This window comes from Solea senegalensis, linkage group LG2 (genome assembly GCF_019176455.1).
Source record: "Solea senegalensis isolate Sse05_10M linkage group LG2, IFAPA_SoseM_1, whole genome shotgun sequence".
In the NCBI taxonomy this organism is placed as follows: domain Eukaryota; kingdom Metazoa; phylum Chordata; class Actinopteri; order Pleuronectiformes; family Soleidae; genus Solea; species Solea senegalensis.
The window spans coordinates 26,411,990-26,429,618 of record NC_058022.1 but is presented as its reverse complement, the minus strand read 5'-3'; the positions used below and the strand labels follow the sequence as shown (position 1 = coordinate 26,429,618).

The 17,629-nt window shown below is 38.3% G+C and overlaps 1 protein-coding gene across 1 annotated transcript; it reads right to left on the bottom strand.

Annotated features, from left to right (window-relative positions):
* Positions 1-153: 153 nt before the first annotated feature.
* Positions 154-11,434, bottom strand: dpp4 (dipeptidyl-peptidase 4). The gene is made up of 26 exons (XM_044048676.1): positions 11,310-11,434; positions 11,059-11,146; positions 10,686-10,784; positions 8,637-8,728; positions 8,414-8,488; positions 8,268-8,320; positions 7,980-8,052; positions 7,676-7,796; positions 6,974-7,128; positions 6,786-6,883; positions 6,572-6,701; positions 5,831-5,869; positions 5,222-5,320; positions 4,417-4,487; positions 3,978-4,031; positions 3,764-3,897; positions 3,614-3,661; positions 3,421-3,519; positions 2,610-2,679; positions 2,326-2,520; positions 2,024-2,078; positions 1,807-1,906; positions 1,240-1,298; positions 1,065-1,137; positions 674-747; positions 154-578 (listed from the first exon to the last, which is right to left on the bottom strand). The coding sequence occupies exons 1-26, from the start codon at positions 11,310-11,312 to the stop codon at positions 486-488; spliced, it is 2,250 nt and encodes a 749-aa protein (XP_043904611.1). The 5' UTR covers positions 11,313-11,434; the 3' UTR covers positions 154-485.
* Positions 11,435-17,629: the final 6,195 nt, after the last annotated feature.

Here is a 17,629-nt window from a genome sequence, read left to right as displayed (position 1 = left end):
ACCGTATTTTTCTACACGTCAGTGCTCATATATTAATTTATTCCAAGGTCTAAGTGATAATCTTATTTCATGTTACAGCAGTGTGAGTACAGCTTTAATTCACACACCATATTTAAATTCAGGTAAAGCAGCATAAGAAAGTAAAAAAAGGCATGTTGTTTAAAAGTTTATTAATTCTTTTTACATCAAACATTTAACAACTTCACAAATTGAGTAAAACTGTATAAAACAAACGAGTGCATTATGTTTAAGTGGATCATTCAGTTCAATACAATACAGTTTTCTTGAGTGTATAGAAGCAAGACACATTTTCACAGATTTTCACATTAAGACTTGAACAACTTTGTCCATTTTCAAGAACAATGTTTTTCCTTGGCATTTTGAACAGTAATAATAAAGCCTAAATCAACAGGTAAATTGTTATCACAAAACTGTTTTGTTTTTTTATTCACATGAGATTTAAAAGAAAAGAAAAGATGGGGGAGTCATGCAAAGCACCGCTGCAGGAAGTGAGTCATGTGGGTGAAGACGTGTTGATAGGCTAAGCCACCAAGCCCGTGATCCTTGTCCGTGTACCACTGAAAGATGGAAACATTCATTTCAGTGAACCTGTTGTTTACAGAAACACATCATGTTCCACTGATTCCACTTCATTTTTTCACACGTCGCTCACCATTGCTTCAAAATCCACCTGCTCCTCCACAAGAGCTTCTGAGATCTCAGCTGCCTGCTGGAAATGAACGTTGTCTAGAAGAGCAAACAATGAATGACACACTGATTTATATTCTGACAAATTAAAAAAAAGAAGAAAAATATAAATGAAATGGCTGGTTTAGTTATTAGAAATGATATTAGGTAGTACAATTGCCAAAACATTTAATATTATGCACAAAGTTTGGGAAACACTGCTTAAGACAGTCTGCTATCACATAAAAGGTTGAAGAACAGTTTTATCAGGGATGTAAGTTTAAGCATCTACAAAAAACACATAGCTAGTGTACCTATAAAATACACAAGTAATAAATATGCCTCAAGTTAACAGTTTAAGGCCCTGTTTGACTCACCATCAGCTGTTCCATGCACCAGAAGATACTGCACGGAATGAAAATTCTTTGCCCTTGCGGTTACTGTTGAGTTCTGCACACAGACACATTTTTGTGTGTTGGTAATCGCAAGTAACAGCAGAAATAATAATTACAATCAAACACAGGAAAACATGGGAAAACGTGTGAAACTCACATTGTAGGCATCAGCGTTCTGTGAAGGTTCCAGCATGTAACGCTCTGTGTAGATTGAGTCTGAAATACACAGTCCACAGATACATGTTGATGTTATTATTATTATCATTATTGTGCCTTTATTTGGTCTTTACGAACAGAAGTTATGTTAACGTCAACGTTAGTTGTTAGTTTGCTGCGTCCTTCATCTGAAAATGGGCTCTGTAGTGCAATACCATCATACCTGATTAAAGGGAGGTGTTTGTGTGTATACAGCAGCAGTGCAGGGGCGGACGGAGACAAGAAGCACAACAAATAAGGCTTTTTTGAGAAGGATAATTATTTTCTGAGGCTTTACGAGGGTGCTTCTTTGTGTTCTCAGTCATATTCCAGTTTCCAGTCGTCTCACTTTGCTGGTTCACTGTTGCTGTTGCCTGTCTGTCTTAATATAAAACAGATGACCTCCTGTGTGCAGCGTGGGAATGTCGGTGAGAGTCGAGTGGAGCTGATAGGCTTAATCAGCGTTGTGTGAACTCACTCAACGTTTGACTGTTATACCGAAAAGTCACAAACTACAGCTTTAACATACCATAGTATTTCCATTTGGAAACCGGAGCCACCGCCATTCCACATTTGAAAACTCCACTGCCAGATCCCAAAGCCATTGACGTGACATATCCACCATAAGACTGTGGCAGATAAACAGATCATTACTGCAGCTCACGTCTTGTTTTAAGTAAACATCACTCACTGATAGCATGGTGTCAACATGTTGACTTCATCGACTGAACTCTGACCGTACTTACCCAGCCCCAAATAGCAACTCTGTCTTTGTCAATGAAGCCTCGTTTGATGAATTCCCTTGAAATGAAACCAAACGAAAGACAATTATTAAGGGAAGGACAGGAGATGACATGGGTTTAAGGTGACCAACAAAGCACTTGTGATCGTCATCGTCACTCAGAGTGATTCATGCACTTGAAGTAAGTCTGTGTTGGAGCCAGTAAAACAAGTACAATCCAGTTCCATCAAGCATTTCTAGGAAATGGTCAAGCTTGTTTTTTTGAGCTGCACTGACTTTGACTAAACTGCCCCCCTCTTTCCTTACCTGGCTGCTACTATCTGATCTTCCACCTCATAGGTTCCCAGGCGTCGGTAGATTTCATGCATTAACTTGTTACCCTGGTAACCACTTCCTCTTCCATCAAAGCTGGCCACGATGATATTCTCAGTGCTGGCCAGGTAAGTGGACCAGCTCACACTGTAGGTATAGTCTACTGTCTGACTGCAGGGCCCTGCGTACCTGAGACATTGGGTAAATCAGTTTGTTACTGTAATTGAAAAAAGTGAATGAAAATGTCACTTTTACAACTTGTTTTATTTCTTACTTACACATCTATCAGTAAAGGGTATTTCTTAGATTCATCAAAGCCTGGAGGTAAAACCATCTGGAACCAGAGATCTATCAAAAATACAAACAATCATACAGCAATGTGAATACACTTATCTCTGTTTTGAAATAAAAACTCAAATGTAAAGAGGTGTTTGTGCCTAGATAAAAGAGTAAAAGAACAATACAACATTACATAAACATAAAAGACCTGCATTAAAAACCGTAAAGGTATTTCAGTTTGTACAAAAACAATCATGCAGTGGTTTAATGTGATTCTCTGGTTTCCAGGAGAGTGTGTGTGTATTTTAAATATTGGCTTTTGTTGTGAAATGATGAATTTGAACTCATTTGGACTCAAAACTGTAACTGACACCACATGGGGAGCTGGGCACAAGGCCTATAACGAGACACGGGTGGCTAAATACTTTGGAAGAGTGGGGAAAACACTGCATGTATAAAGGAGGTAAAGGGAAGCATTTAGAGTGCTTTTAGTTTGAAAGAACAGAAAGTGTTGAACAAGGACAACACACACACATATACAGTGTATATATATATATAGTGAAACTCTTATCAAAGATCATTTTGGTGATGTAATGATATAAAAATATACACATACACAGTGGGGAATACATGCAAACACTGACTATGGTCAGACTGATTCAATTGTTATTTGGAAAACAGAAAACAGAACAGACACATGTGGATGCACAATGTGAACAATGTGTCCTCTCTAGTGTAAGTATAACAAATGCACACCACATATCTGTGCCACATTACTTTCAACCCCATGTCGTTATTGAATTCACTGACCGTATCCAGCCACTCTGATTTTGTCACGGAGCATGGTGGGCATTTGGATGTCCGATATCAGGCCGCTAAATGCACTGTTGTTCTCCAGAGCTTTCAGCTCTACTCGTGTAAAATAAAACAGAGAAATATCGTTCAAGCACATGTTTTCTTCCTCCAGTATCACAACAGATTCAGATCTAAGTGTGTCACCTACCTGTGTTTTTCTGAGTATCCATTAGAGAGTGGTAAGGGATGCCCGGACCTTTAAATACAAGTTACATTTAGTATTATTTTTATCGCTCTACACAGAAATGTACAGTTGTTTATTGTGAGAGTGTGACAGTCAAGTTTAAGTGTAACTGACCACTGCAGCTCATGCGGTAGTAGGAGGCATTGTGGCTGAAGTAAGCTGAGTTATATTGACATTTCTCTCCGTGTAATTCACAAGTCAGACACTTGGGGACTTGTTTAAGCCCCAAGTGTCCACTGCTTGTCCACCTGACACACACACACACATAAGAAATTAATTTCAAATGAAATGACATTGTTCTACATATGATAGCAACCAAAAGTCTTACTCATAAACATTCCTTCCTCCTGGCTTGCCATCTTTTTCGTTACTTCTGTAGTATCTGTGGAATAATTAGAAATGGGAGGAGTTAGGGAGGAATTCACTGATATGTCTCCATAACGCCATCATAATCATCACAGACCCTAAAATAAACTGAAACCCAAATATCTATAAACAGTGTCTAAAATTAAGAATAATCTGTCTTTTGAATAATTATGAATAAGAGCAGTTAGACTATTTAGACTACATACTGGATAAAATTAATTAAAGGGTATGAGATATACATATACACTAGTACAATGAACCTCATCAGTGTAATGTGGGAATTAAATGGAATGAGTTATAAGGAAAAACACATTAACCCTCATTTATCAAGCCATCATAGAAATAAGTGGCCGATCTTTGTGCAGAAACCATTGTGTGGTAACGGTGTGATTCCAACTTACAATTTGTCTGCGGTGACTTTTATGATGTCAATCACTTCCCATTCTCCACTGGTGATCTGTGTAACTGTTGTCTGTACGCATAAGACATAACAGACATCATTATAGGCTTGCACTGTACGTGTGTGTTATCCAATCCAACCCAAATGTATTTCTACAGCACATTTAAAAACAACAGAGTTGACCAAAGTGCTGTACATCACATGAATACATACAATAGAGGATATGAAACAATGTAAACAAAAAAAACACAACAACAATGGCATGTAAAAGCAATAAAACAGAAATAAGGTCAATATAATATATGTATATATATATATATATATATATATTATATACAACATTAAAACTGGCAGCTCAGGGTCAGGGAACGCCAAGGAGAAGAAGTGGGTTTTTAGGCAATATGGGAGGACGGGAACAGCAAAGGCTCTGTCTCCCGGGTGTTTTAATCTCCACCTCTGTAACACAAGAAGTTGGGAGCCAGTGCAGAAATGTGTGCACTGGCTCCGTGCAAGTGCAAGCGAGAGAGGGCAGCCTGGCTAACACCAACATAAAGAGGGCATTACAGTAATTCAGTCTAGTAGAAATGAAAGCATGAATGACCCTCTCAGAATCATTAAAAGAAAACAAAAGGCTTGACTTTGGCTAAAAGCCGCACTTGAAACGTGAAGGTGGATTTGAACACTGAATTTATCTGTAGATCCATTTTAAAATCTTGATCAATTTTTACACTCAGATTCGTTACAGCAGGTTATAATAAACTGTTTCTTGTGCAAAACTCAACAAAAATACTGATCATGTGACCTACCCCAACTACATGATGAATGTGCATGTACCCTTTGCTGTCACTCATCAGGAGGTAGAAGCTGTTTTTGTCTGCAGCAATAACAGGTTTCGGTGGAGAGAACTGGAAAGAACGTGAGAATATTAGCATAAAGTGCACATTATCATGAGTACACAAGTGAAATCAACTTGGTTTTAAAGGCCCAGTGTGTAACATTTTTTTTTTAATATAATATAATGCGTGTCATCACTTTAAAAATAAAAATGTTTTGGTTTTCGTAGCCTTAGAACAAGCTTTTTGTATGTACTTTTGGAAGAAAACGCCTGAACAGACAAACCAGCCAGAGTGTGTATCAACGGTTGAATTAGACATTTTAGCATTTTGTCAAAATCTGCACCATTAGATGTCACTTATTCGTACACACTGAACCTTTGAAGAACAATTTTAAATAACAATTCTCGCTGTGAAATGAACAAAACCAGCAATGTGTTAGTTTGTCTCTGAGTCTAAAAAGAAATGAAACTCTTTTAACAGTGGATTGAACACTTCTTGTCACTGTCACTGTTAAAATATTCAAGGTTGGTTCTGATGTTTTCAGCTGATTTTTTTTCTTTAATAGCAAAGAAGACATACCCGTCCAATCCAGCCTGAGGTACTGATCACCTCCAAATCCTGTAAAAAGATGGGCAACTAACATTAATGCTGTTAGTAGGTACATTCCATAACAACATAGCAGACAAAGAGACTCTTGAATCAACATGGGTCATTTTCTTTTTTCGGCAACTGCTGTTACACAGGAAACTGGAAAGTGAAAATGATGAGTGAAGATTTGTTTTTGTTCGCCACCCAGTTTAATCAAGTGTGTGACATGGAGCTAAGAAGAGGAAATGTCCCTGATTAAAGGGATAATTCAGGGGGGTTTGAAGTGTGGCTGTATGAGATACAAAAAAAAAATTTCCTCATGTTAACCTTTTGTTAAGTTGCAAAAACTCTGTTGATAATGTGTTATACTCATAGAACCACACATAGATCTACATATGAATACAGTTAACACAGTCAAGGTCACATTTATCCAAGTATGTACCCCACAAGCCATGTGTGCACTGCAGGGTATAATTGATCAGTGCAATCGTTTCTCCTGTCCATACTGGCCGTAAAGCGGTTGCTCTGTTAGGCATTTGCCATGTGAGAGATGACGAGTCAGCTAAATACAGGTCTATAAACCCTTACCTTATCCTTCCTGGCAGTAAAAAGTGTTGTTATGTGTAGATTTTATTGCTCCTACAATGGTCTGTGTGCTAGTTTCACTGTGAAACATCCCAGGCGGTGTGCTGTTCTATTGCGATAATACCTGCTCATAACATCACATTTTACCTCAGCTGGATCCCAACCAGATCCACTAAAGTTGTAGACCTGAAGGATGAGGTGGTTTTGTACTCTCTTCAGCCATTGGACAGCGATGCGGTTATCTGTCATCCAAGTTACAGAAGCCAAGTAGTGATCACTGAGGGCAAGAGAAGAAATGAAACCATAACCAGGCCTGTCTCTCATTTTAGATAATCCCACGTTTGATAATCTGTAACATTACCTTGATCTGAATTCAGCTGGAACAACAACCTCAGTGATTTTTGTTGGGTTGTCAGTGTCTACAACAAACACTTTCACAACAGCGTTTGGAGTGCCTGGCTGCATGACAAAGGAATGTGGAAAATAATAAAGATTATAAATCATGTGCCTGTGGATTAGAGAAAGAAAAGAACTGGATGGATGTCCCACCTTTGGATATGGTATAGAAACAGTGCTGGGGTACTGGTTCTCACCGAACCAGGTGTACTCTATAACGTGAACTTCTGTGTCGTTGAATTCTGCATAAGCCACATACTTCCCTCCTGGTGACCACCAGAGAGCCTGGGGGGATGAAAACATCTCCTCTGGAAAGTGGAGAGGGAAGCACTGGGTCAGGTTAGAAGTACCGTGCTAAAAAAATCCACTAACAACACATGTATTGTTTTATGGAAATTTCTACAGTCCTTTGATTGATTTTCCTGTTTTCATCGTGTAGAAGAATTCTGTCATTCCTCCACTGGGTCACGTCTATTATTTATTATCTTTATCTTTACTGTCATTGCTGCTGTGACAATGTCAATTTCCCCACTGTGAGACTAATAAACGACAATCTTATCTTATCTTAGGTGTCTCCCTTTACTGGTGCAATGTTCCTATTGCCTCTGTCTTTCTTAATACAAAACAAATCACTTCCCGTGTCACCAGGCGACACAAGATCTAAACACCACTACACTGAAAGAAACACATCCTGTTTACTCAAACAAACATAACATAATAATAATATTATGTGACATAATATATGAATGGCTTTTCTTTATTTTGGCCTGGAGTTGCCAATTTGCAAATCAAGGTTTGATCTAATAACATTTGCTTTTATTATTCCAAAGATAAATACAAATCATTGCTGCTTACCTTCATACACCCAGTCTGGGACCCCATTAAAAATCAGATTCTCCACACCAGTGAATGTGATTTGCTGTCGCGGGGACTGAGGACTGGTCTTTATGTACACGTTATTTTTCCAAACAAAGGCCTGGAAAGTTCAGAAAAGACATCAAAGTTTGTTTTCAAAAACCCTTAAGAGACTTGAGATTTTCTCATTCTTCAAGTCCTTCTACTTTGCTGGAGTGTTTGGCAAAGGCTGCACTCGACTGCCTCATTGACCACCCACTTCAAAACAAACGTGTTACTCAAAGTTATGAGTATACAAGCTCACCAGTTTGTTCCCTTCAGGAGCCCAAGCGAAGTACTGGACTTCATCAGGAATGTTTGAGGGAGTGATAAATTTCCTGAAACACATTTTTAAAAATACCTCAGAGATTTACACAAGTGCACTGAGTTTTCCTTCCACAGCTGCAACTGCAGATGCCACTGTCATGTCAACACATGTGCTCTAAAACTGCTGCACTTGCATTTTATTTTAGGTGTAACTATGAAACAATGCTGCTACTTGGTATTGCGTGTAAAAAAAAAAAGAATGAAAATTCATCATTGTAACACTCACTTTGATTCCAGGTCATAGAGTGAATATGAAGCCGTGAAAGAATGCCTCCACAACTAAAGGGACGAAAGCAAAACAAGGTGCAATGTGGTCACTCAGGAGCTGCAAATGTTCACGTTCTAATTCGAGTGAGGAAACGCTTTGTGTACCTTGGAATAGTTGCTCATGAAAGCAACATATCTGCGGTCAGCTGACAGCTGGTAGTCATAAGCGTTTTTTTCATTCTGTGTTGAAAGAGAAAAGAAACATGTCAGTGGCCACGCCCAACATCATAGTTTGTTTGGATGGTTGCAGAGTTTTCATGGTGACAACATTTCCTTCATGAAAGAAATACACACACACACACACACACACACACACTGACTGACTTACAAACGTGTCTTTGCTCAGGAACTCTGTGCTCGCTCCAGTGACCACACTGTGGAGGTAGACCGAGCCTTCAGACTTATGAAGATATTCATGATCTGTTGTGGGTGGTAATAAAAAAGGAATGTGATGAAATAATTTATGCTTAGTAATATGTTAAAAATGAATGAGTCATTATGATAGCAGCATGTGATATTAATTCCTGCTGCAAACAAAAGTAAGTAAATCAAGTCAATAAGACGTTAAAGCAGATATTTGGGAGGAGGTGCACTGTATGATCCAGGGTTTTTGGAGCTTGAATCATGTTAGAGACAAAAAAAAGTCTCGATCTAGTTTTGACTTTTTGTTTGTCCTTCACCATCATGGTTGACCCTTCACGGGCTGCCCGTGGCCAAGTGGAAAGGGAACTTGGCTTGTCACCGGTTCAAATCCCCACCCGGCCATGCTTCCTGGGCGCTACTCAGTGTGGCAGCCCACTGCTCCTAATTCTAGGATGGGTCAAATGCAGAGGAATACTTTCCCTAAGGGGATTAATGAAATTTAATTCAAATGTATATGACATCAGATTAGTTGGAACTCACTTTAAAGGTCCAGTGTGTCAAATAGAGGCAAATAATTTTCAGTTTTTGGCAGAAACTGACAATTATATAAAATATAAAACATAAAGATGAATTAATAATGTATGAATTGTTTTTATAACAGCCAACAATGGACAAACTAAACATGTTTTGAGTTTTGAGGTGAGGAATTTTCACCTGCAACATGAAACTTCACCCATAAATGTTACTAAATTTAACACACCACAAGTGAATTGATCCTCTTTACCAGATTTAGAAAATTGCTATTTTCCATTTGTAGTCACTGGTTCGAAAGAGAGACTCATACAAGCTGCTTTTATGAAACTGCTTCTCAGATACATTCATCTACAAACTACTGATGGAATCTGAATGAGGTTTTATCATATTTACACAGTGAACTGGAAGAGAATAATTGTGATTAAAACTACACTAACCAGGGAGAAAAGAGTGGCATGTTCATTTTAAAAAAATTGTTTGTGTTTGCATGTGAAAACCAGTGTGATTAACAACAATTGCAGGACTGCTGGGTGAAGGCATCTAATGTCGGAAGTGTATGTATACAAATATGTACATTTACACTGAAACTGCCTCCGTTTATCTTCTTAAATACATTTATTTCTAATATATAGTGCCTGTTATAAAAGATTAAAGTGCACAGAGGCGACACCGTTGTTTAAGTGTCTAATAAAATACAGATTGATTATGTATTCAGCTTTTGAAAAACTTGCAGAAGCACAAGATAAATTGTATCATACAACTATGAGTACAGTAACTTGCTGTCGCTTGAATAAAATATGTTGCAGGAGTCTCTGACTCTGATTCAAAAAATGACTCAAGAAATTGAGTCAAATACATGCATCTAAAATGTTCTTTCTACAGCTGATACATGATTATCTGCAAGAAACAGTTTTTTAGTAAGTTGGTCATTTCCAACGTTCTATTCTTTATGGTTATAACTGCCAAAAATGGATCAGTTATTAAATCCTTTATTAATTACTACATACATTGTGGACTATTTTCATATTTTTTATAATCAGTTAAATGGTTTAGCGTTTCTTTAAAATAAAACAAAACAAAACACAATCAACTTTTCAAATCGTTCCAGAAAATAATCCAGAGATTGATTGTTGATGAAAATAATAATTAGCACATGTTGGGAACAATGAACATCTTTAAGTTCTTAACATTGCATTAAATGATGGTGGTTAATGTTTTTATGTTGCTGTGTAGTGACGCGCCATCTTGTTTTAAATCTCTGAAAATAAATATTTAAAATTAATATTTTGATACATATATATATATATATATATATATATATACATATATACTGTATATATATATATATATATATATATATATATATATATATATATATATATATATATATATACATATATATATATATATAAATCAAATTGCAGACAGACTCCTCCTTCACCCTGATATCACAGTGATGATCACAAAATGTCAACCCCACCTGAGATCCAGCTCATACTGTAGGACGTTGGTCTCAGTGAGGTGTTGAAGACGTCCTCTAGTGAGAAGAACCTCTGGTTTTGGTTCCCACCCTTGTCCTCTGAAACACACAGTGGAAAGAAAGTTAGAGACCAAATTGTCTTAGGTTTCAGATAATCACACGTGATTAAAGAAGGTAAGAACTGATATCAAGGCTGGATATGATTATTTTTTTAAAAAACAAACTCATTAAGAAATCCCTAACACAATAGTATTTCTGAATTGGTGCCTTTCAAGAAGCGGATCGTGCGTAATTACGCGTGCGTAATGATCGTTCTGTTGGACGTACAGGTTTTTAATAACAAAACGTGAGTGATGTCAACGCAAATACTCACCATTCAGAAATATAGCGGTGGGTACCGCTATCAAAACGACCACGATTGCTACAGCAAAAACCCCGAGGAGCACCTTTGCGATTGGAACCTGTCGAAAACAGAAAAGTCAGATGGCTTTCCAAAAACACGCGTGTGTTGATGTGGAGAAGCATTCCTCCACATCATCATCAACAACAACAACAACAACAACAGCAGCAGCAACAACAACAACAACAGCAACAACATGTAAATATTCGTTAACAACCACCAACCATTTTCCCCTGTGCGTAAAAAAGTGGTGATGTAATGTGTAAAACCAATAACCGAGTTACTGCTCCAGCGATCCGGTGGGCTCCACGCGCGGAGAGACTCTATAGTTATGCACCACAACGGGCTTTGCTGTTAAATATTATCTCAGGTGTAGTTTCAAAGGTGGGATCGTAAATGTCCAGCGGAGTAAAGTTCGTCGGGTTCCGCACGTGTTGCGGTATTTTGAGGAAGTGTCCGGCTGTTGCTGCCCAGACTGTCAAATGAAACATTTTACCGCCAGCACTCTAACATAGTAAACCCACTTTTTTCTTCCTCGGCAGTTGCAAAATAATGTTTTCTTCAAAGCTGCAACATGACTCAGAAAAGTTTATTCAAGCACAACCAAGTGCGTTGATCTGATCTAAGGGAGAGTTGGAAAAAAAAGCCTACAAAGTAAATGAAATTCGAAGAACATAGAATACAAAGCTCGATGTTGCACCTTCTTCGAAAACACAAAATGATGTAAAGAATACTTTCAAACGTCAAGATGGTGTGACATTAATAACTACAACATTAAAAACCAGTACACACAGTACAAAGTGATTTAACCTGATTCTCTTCTCTCTTCTCACTCACACACACACACACACACAGTCAAACACACACGTTAATCATATTATTCACAGAGTTTAACCAATATAATACTACATAATAATCTAGGTGTCTTTGAAAAACGCAATGAAAAACACCTTTGCTCAGCTCATTACATTCTGCTGCCACCAGGAACCTGCATTGGTTAACAAACTTTATTGCAGACTTTGTCTTATCTCTGGTTTTTGTACCATCATGTTTCCATAATGATCACAATCTGATTATTATCTCCTGTAGAGACACAACAGCAGTAATGTGACTGTTTTTTTTTTTTTTGGTTCCTTGTCATTGGTTAATTTTGGACCCGGATGCAGCACACAGTATCATGGAGGTCTCTTTTAGTGTCCTTTAATTACACTTGTGAATACACCGACAATAAAGGCAGGACGGCAGCAACACTTGCAAACTGCCACAACAGACAGGCACCCGGCTGAGGTAATGTCCAGGGTTCAGACAAGGTGGGTAGGTCAGGAGCAGGCAGAGCCGGAAACAGAAAATCAGTCCTTAGGAGTGTTGGAATGTCTAGCATTGCATATGAAAAATGCAGCAAAACGAATGCGGAGGCAGTGATGTGGCCTTGAAGTCATGGTATGCAGCATGCATCCCTGGTCTGGAGCACAGCTGGATGCAGACAACCGCTGAGGAATGGTGGCTTGCTTCAGGCAGACCTGGTGATAAGAGGGACTCCATCCCAAGATGGCCCCCGTGGACCAATCAATGTGTGGATTGTGATGACGGAGCCAGGAGTGTCCCAGGATCAGAGGTGTCTGATCCTGGGACACTCTGATCCACTGTCTCATGGTGGTCTCAGGACAGAAGCAGGAACCAGCTGAGGCAGTGGAACCTGGTCAATCCCAAGTTGTGAGGCGAGCTCATCAGCCCCAGAGTCAATAAAGATGCTCATGGTGTGAGACCCGCTGGAGAGGAGAAGCCTGACGTGACTCAGAGATCGAGGGCTGTGAAGTGTGTACTGTTTGGTATGAGAGACTCATACTGGTGAGCTCGGCCTTACTGGGACACAAAAAAGCCGGCAGGGCCACAATATAATCAGGTATTTCCCTGTTGGTAGTGCCTGCGGTGTGAGGCTGGAGTGGCCTAGCTACATAGGCTCGGGCTCCTCTGGCTATGACCCTGCTGTGGCAGCTGGACTGGACCCTGTTACAGACCTGCGAGGTCAGACTGGTGGGAGGTGACCGGGTGTTCCTTAATGTCTTTCACGTCTCCGTGCCTGGATGCTCAATCACACCATCCAATTTGGGTGGGAGATCATAAGAGACCAGTTCATCTTTAATGTAGCCTGACAATCCATGAAGAAATGCATCATGCAATGCTGGAGGGTTCCAGAGTCCGCCACGGTTTGGTTCCCCTGACACAGATTCATAAGATTCATACCAAACACTTTCCGCAGTTCTGCAGCAAATATGATGAGCAGGCCAGAGTTGTGTGGTTCCCCAGAGTTGGGCTTTTCTTGTCACGTGGTTAATGGTGAAAGCCACCATGGCTTTCTCAGTGAAAAGGTGTGAGGCTGCAGGGCAAATGGGATGGAGGAGTTTGTGGAGAAGGGGCTGAAGTCTTCTGGCTCTCCAGTGTAAAATTCTGGGGTCCCCATCCGGGGCTCAGGTGCAGCTCTCAGTGGCTAGGGTGCTGGAGTGGATGGTGGTGACGGAGGCTCTTTTTTTGTAAAACTTTATTAATTACAGTGCAGCTATAATCATAGATATCATTTTGAAGATTTTTATCCAAGTCATTTCAGCTGATTCTTCATATTATTGATTTTTTTTTTTTTGGATTAAAGAGAAGCGTGAAGAAGATTAACCAGGTTTATTTGACCTGGTCAAACCTGCGTTTGTTCTAATATTTCATGTCCAAAATGAACTGCTGTGAATAATCAATAATTATAGAGTGGACTTACATATTGTTGTTAAACTAATGTTGTAGAAATAATGTTTTATTGCTGAACAAGTTCTTTCTGTTCAAATCGTAAATCATATTCCAGGTTAGTAACATTTAAGGAAAATTGTTTGTCTTGTCCATGTTTCTCTCCAAGTATGAGATACATGACATTTACTCCAGTATTACATGAATCTAATAAACCAGTACAACACAAACAAATCACAAAATTCTTCTACTCTTTGTTCTCCAACTGTGTTTAAACATAACATTTGAATATGTTTATCTTACAGCAGATATGTGTACATATACTAGATTTTTTAGGATGTTTTGCCAGACTTGGAGGGGCAGGAGAATTGTGATTCAGGACTTGTGTAGAGGGAAAGCGTTTAGCCTCTTGGTGTACAGCCTGACAGATTTAATAGAAGTAGAAGAAAGGAAACCCGTGCATTGTGTGGGCTAGAGTGTCTCATTTAACACATGATCCACACTCTGAATTGAGACACAGCTGGAGTGTGAAGCAGGAGTCTTTATACTGGCTTGATTGGCGATGTAGAGCAGCTGAGTGATCCAAGTGAGTGGAATCAACTGATGAGGTGGGCGTGGCTAACAAGCTGGGTGAGGAGGAGTCAGGGTGAACGGTAATATTTGAGGTGAGGATGAATGAGGAGTGAAGTGGCTTCAACCAGAGAGTATGATGCAGATTATGACATTTTTATTGCCAACTCTTACTTTATGATCTGCTCAGATTTGATAAGGCAGATACAAATGTTTAACCTGAGTTCACCTGTCAGCCGTTTAAATACGCAGATTATGCTTCACACTGTTTTAAGCTGTGCTGACATATTTATGATTTAAAAACAAATATTATGCCTAACAGTACATAAGGCACTGCTACAACTTCTAGTAGCGTTATTGCAACGCTGGTTCGCTCATTTGGTTCGTAATAAGTATGCAAGCATTTGTTTGTTGGTATTTTAGAGGATGAATGAGTTTGGGAGGAGGCGATTTGATAACCAGTATCATTATCAATCAAAATCACTTGATCAGACTTTGGAAAAAGAAGTCAAATTTGGGTGACATGGGTCATATATTTTCTTCCTTTCTGTGAGCAGAATATTTGTTACATAATTGGAACAGTGCATTTTTGAAATGGCTGGTTTTTGACAGATTAGTTGTTTAAGATTAAAGGTCAAATAAATTATTTCACCTGTGCATTTTTGTACTTGATGGTATTATATGTTTTTGTCTTATTTTAACACAAATAAAGAACCAAGAATGAGGCTGGAAAGTGTCTATACAACAATTTAATTGACATTTTATGACCGTGATTGAGTCATGTTATTACCAGCGCTCTCTAATAACTGCAGATACCCTCTACACTTCCTGTCACACTCGTCATTGTGATTAATTACATTCCCTCGCTGCCTCCTCACATGACTGTTGGAGAACATCACTCTGCATTATAGCTTGGTTGAAGGCTATTAAACTTACGCTCATAAATTCCATAACTTGCATGCTCTGTATTTACATAATAAATCTCTCTGTTTCAGTCAAGTAGACAAAGGTAGTGTGAGAAATATGTCACTGATGGTGAGAGATAGTACTCATGTTTTCCAACTAACTAACTGACTGACTGACTGGCTGACTAACAAACCAAATAACACATGTTCATTATACTTGTAGTGGAAGGGTAGGTCACACTAAATACTTAACACACTTTAATCTGTAGAAGCTGTTTTTGTTATTTTAAAGCTGCATCCATGTTTCCCATATTTTCTGAATGTGTTGCAATAAAGTGATTGAGAAATCACTATACTGTTAGATAAATATGGCATTGCAAAAACATCAAACATAATGGTGGCCTTAGACTCTGCACAGTATTGTATATATATAAATGTATATATATATATATATATATATATATATATATATATATATATATATATATATATATATATATATATATATACGATTCTGAAATAAACATGCTATTTTAGTCTTATGTCGCCACAGGCTGTGGAAGTTTCCACACAGTAAGTCACAGTAAATGCTAAAAGCCTGTTAAAAGCTTAACAAATAAAAAGCTGTGCCTTTATGAGGAATAGGCATCATATTCTGCACTTGTTCCTCTCACACCGGACATCCTCAGCAAACAAACAGACAGTGGATGTCTTCCCTAATGCGGCGCAGCTTGTTTGAAGAGCGTTACTTCATACATGTCTCCATTTAGCTGACACTAAATGAAACTAAAATTGTTCATGGGGTGTCACTTCAAACACATTTGGACTTGCAGGACAGATGTGACGTACAAGACGTGTGGACATGTGGAGACAATGCATGAGAAAAGAAAAATTATGTATGACTGCAAATAATGATGAATTTCATTATTGATTACTCTGTCATTTATTTTCTCAAAAATTCAATTAGATGTTTGGTACATGAACATGCACAAAATACAGTAAATTGTGGGAGTTGTTTTATAGTTATTTCATTTATATATAATTGTGATATAACATTATAAATTTAGAAGAAGGTGATAAAAAAAGAAGATATATATAAAAAAAAGCCAAATTGAAATTAATGTTTCTGTGTTCTCTTTATTTGTGGCACAAGTCTGTATTTAGTTGTTTTCCCACTTGTATTTTCTTCATGCTTCACTTTTGATTTGTCTATTTGCATGTGTTTTTCCATTGGTTTTGGCAGGAAGATCACATTCCAGATGTTTCTGCTTGCTGCTTTCCTAACAAAGACCAGCACTGTGTTACACGTTGCACAAAAAGGGGTTAAGCATTGTCATTGCTTCAGTGTGAGATACTGGTTCCTCAAAGTGTTCTGCATAGAGGGGCATCCAGTGTTTGTTCATGGGATAAACAGAGAAGCTGCTTGGATTTGACTTAAACAGATGTTGTAAGTGTCAGGATTATAATAGCCTGAGATTTCAGAGTGTGAGTTATTATTTGGTTAGTTATTTTTGCTGCATCCTCTGCACTTCGCCCTCAACACCTCCTTCCAGTATTACATGACATTCAATTCACACTGCATTTCCTCTGACTTTCACTGGAGGTTAAAATTCCCTGAACTCATATGAAATCATCTTCTTTCATGGCTCATTGTTTTTCAGATAGACATACATGATCATACATGAGCATTTCACATCCATGCCTGGTGTAGAGTGACACTATATCTCATAATGTGGAGTTGAAAATAACAATTGATATTAATTCAAACATTTATAGAAATATAGCCAAAGAAAACAATTTGGGTGTTTCGTCTGCATTCGCAAAAAGTCTCAACATCACCATCTTGTGGTGTAAAAAAAATGTCATACAGGACTTCCAGGCCTTTTTTTCCATTACGTAAAAACAACTTTAAAATGTCTACTGAATCTATTTAGCTTTATGAAAACATGACAATGCATTATATTTTAAGCGTCTGTGCACTTAATTAAATACGGTTCTTAGACCAAACACACTACAGAGTAACAACGCCAGTGAGACACTTCATGGTCTGTGGATTCATGGAAAAGTGGATTGTCGAAGTTAAAATGTCATGATTAAGTGACATTTAGTACGCCAATTAGTGACAAATAAATGACCATTTTAAATTATCCTAGTTGAGATTATTCTTTGAAGGAAATTCGTCTTTTCTTATTTCTGTGTGTGTTCTTACTTTCGAGTTTGAACACGTTTTGTCGTTCAGTTATCGATTATTACGAGGAGTCCATAAACGCCGCACACTGCTATTGGGCCGGGTCTTTTGCTCCTCCTCCACCATTGGCCATTTTGTGCTGTCAGTCTGA

Excerpts from the sequence above, each read along its gene's own strand:
- dpp4 (XM_044048676.1), bottom strand. Across the intron at positions 8,729-10,685 it reads CAGTATGAGCTGGATCTCAG|ATCATGAATATCTTCATAAG; the intron begins GTGGGGTTGACA and ends CACCCACAACAG. Across the intron at positions 6,884-6,973 it reads TTTCTATACCATATCCAAAG|CCAGGCACTCCAAACGCTGT; the intron begins GTGGGACATCCA and ends TTTGTCATGCAG.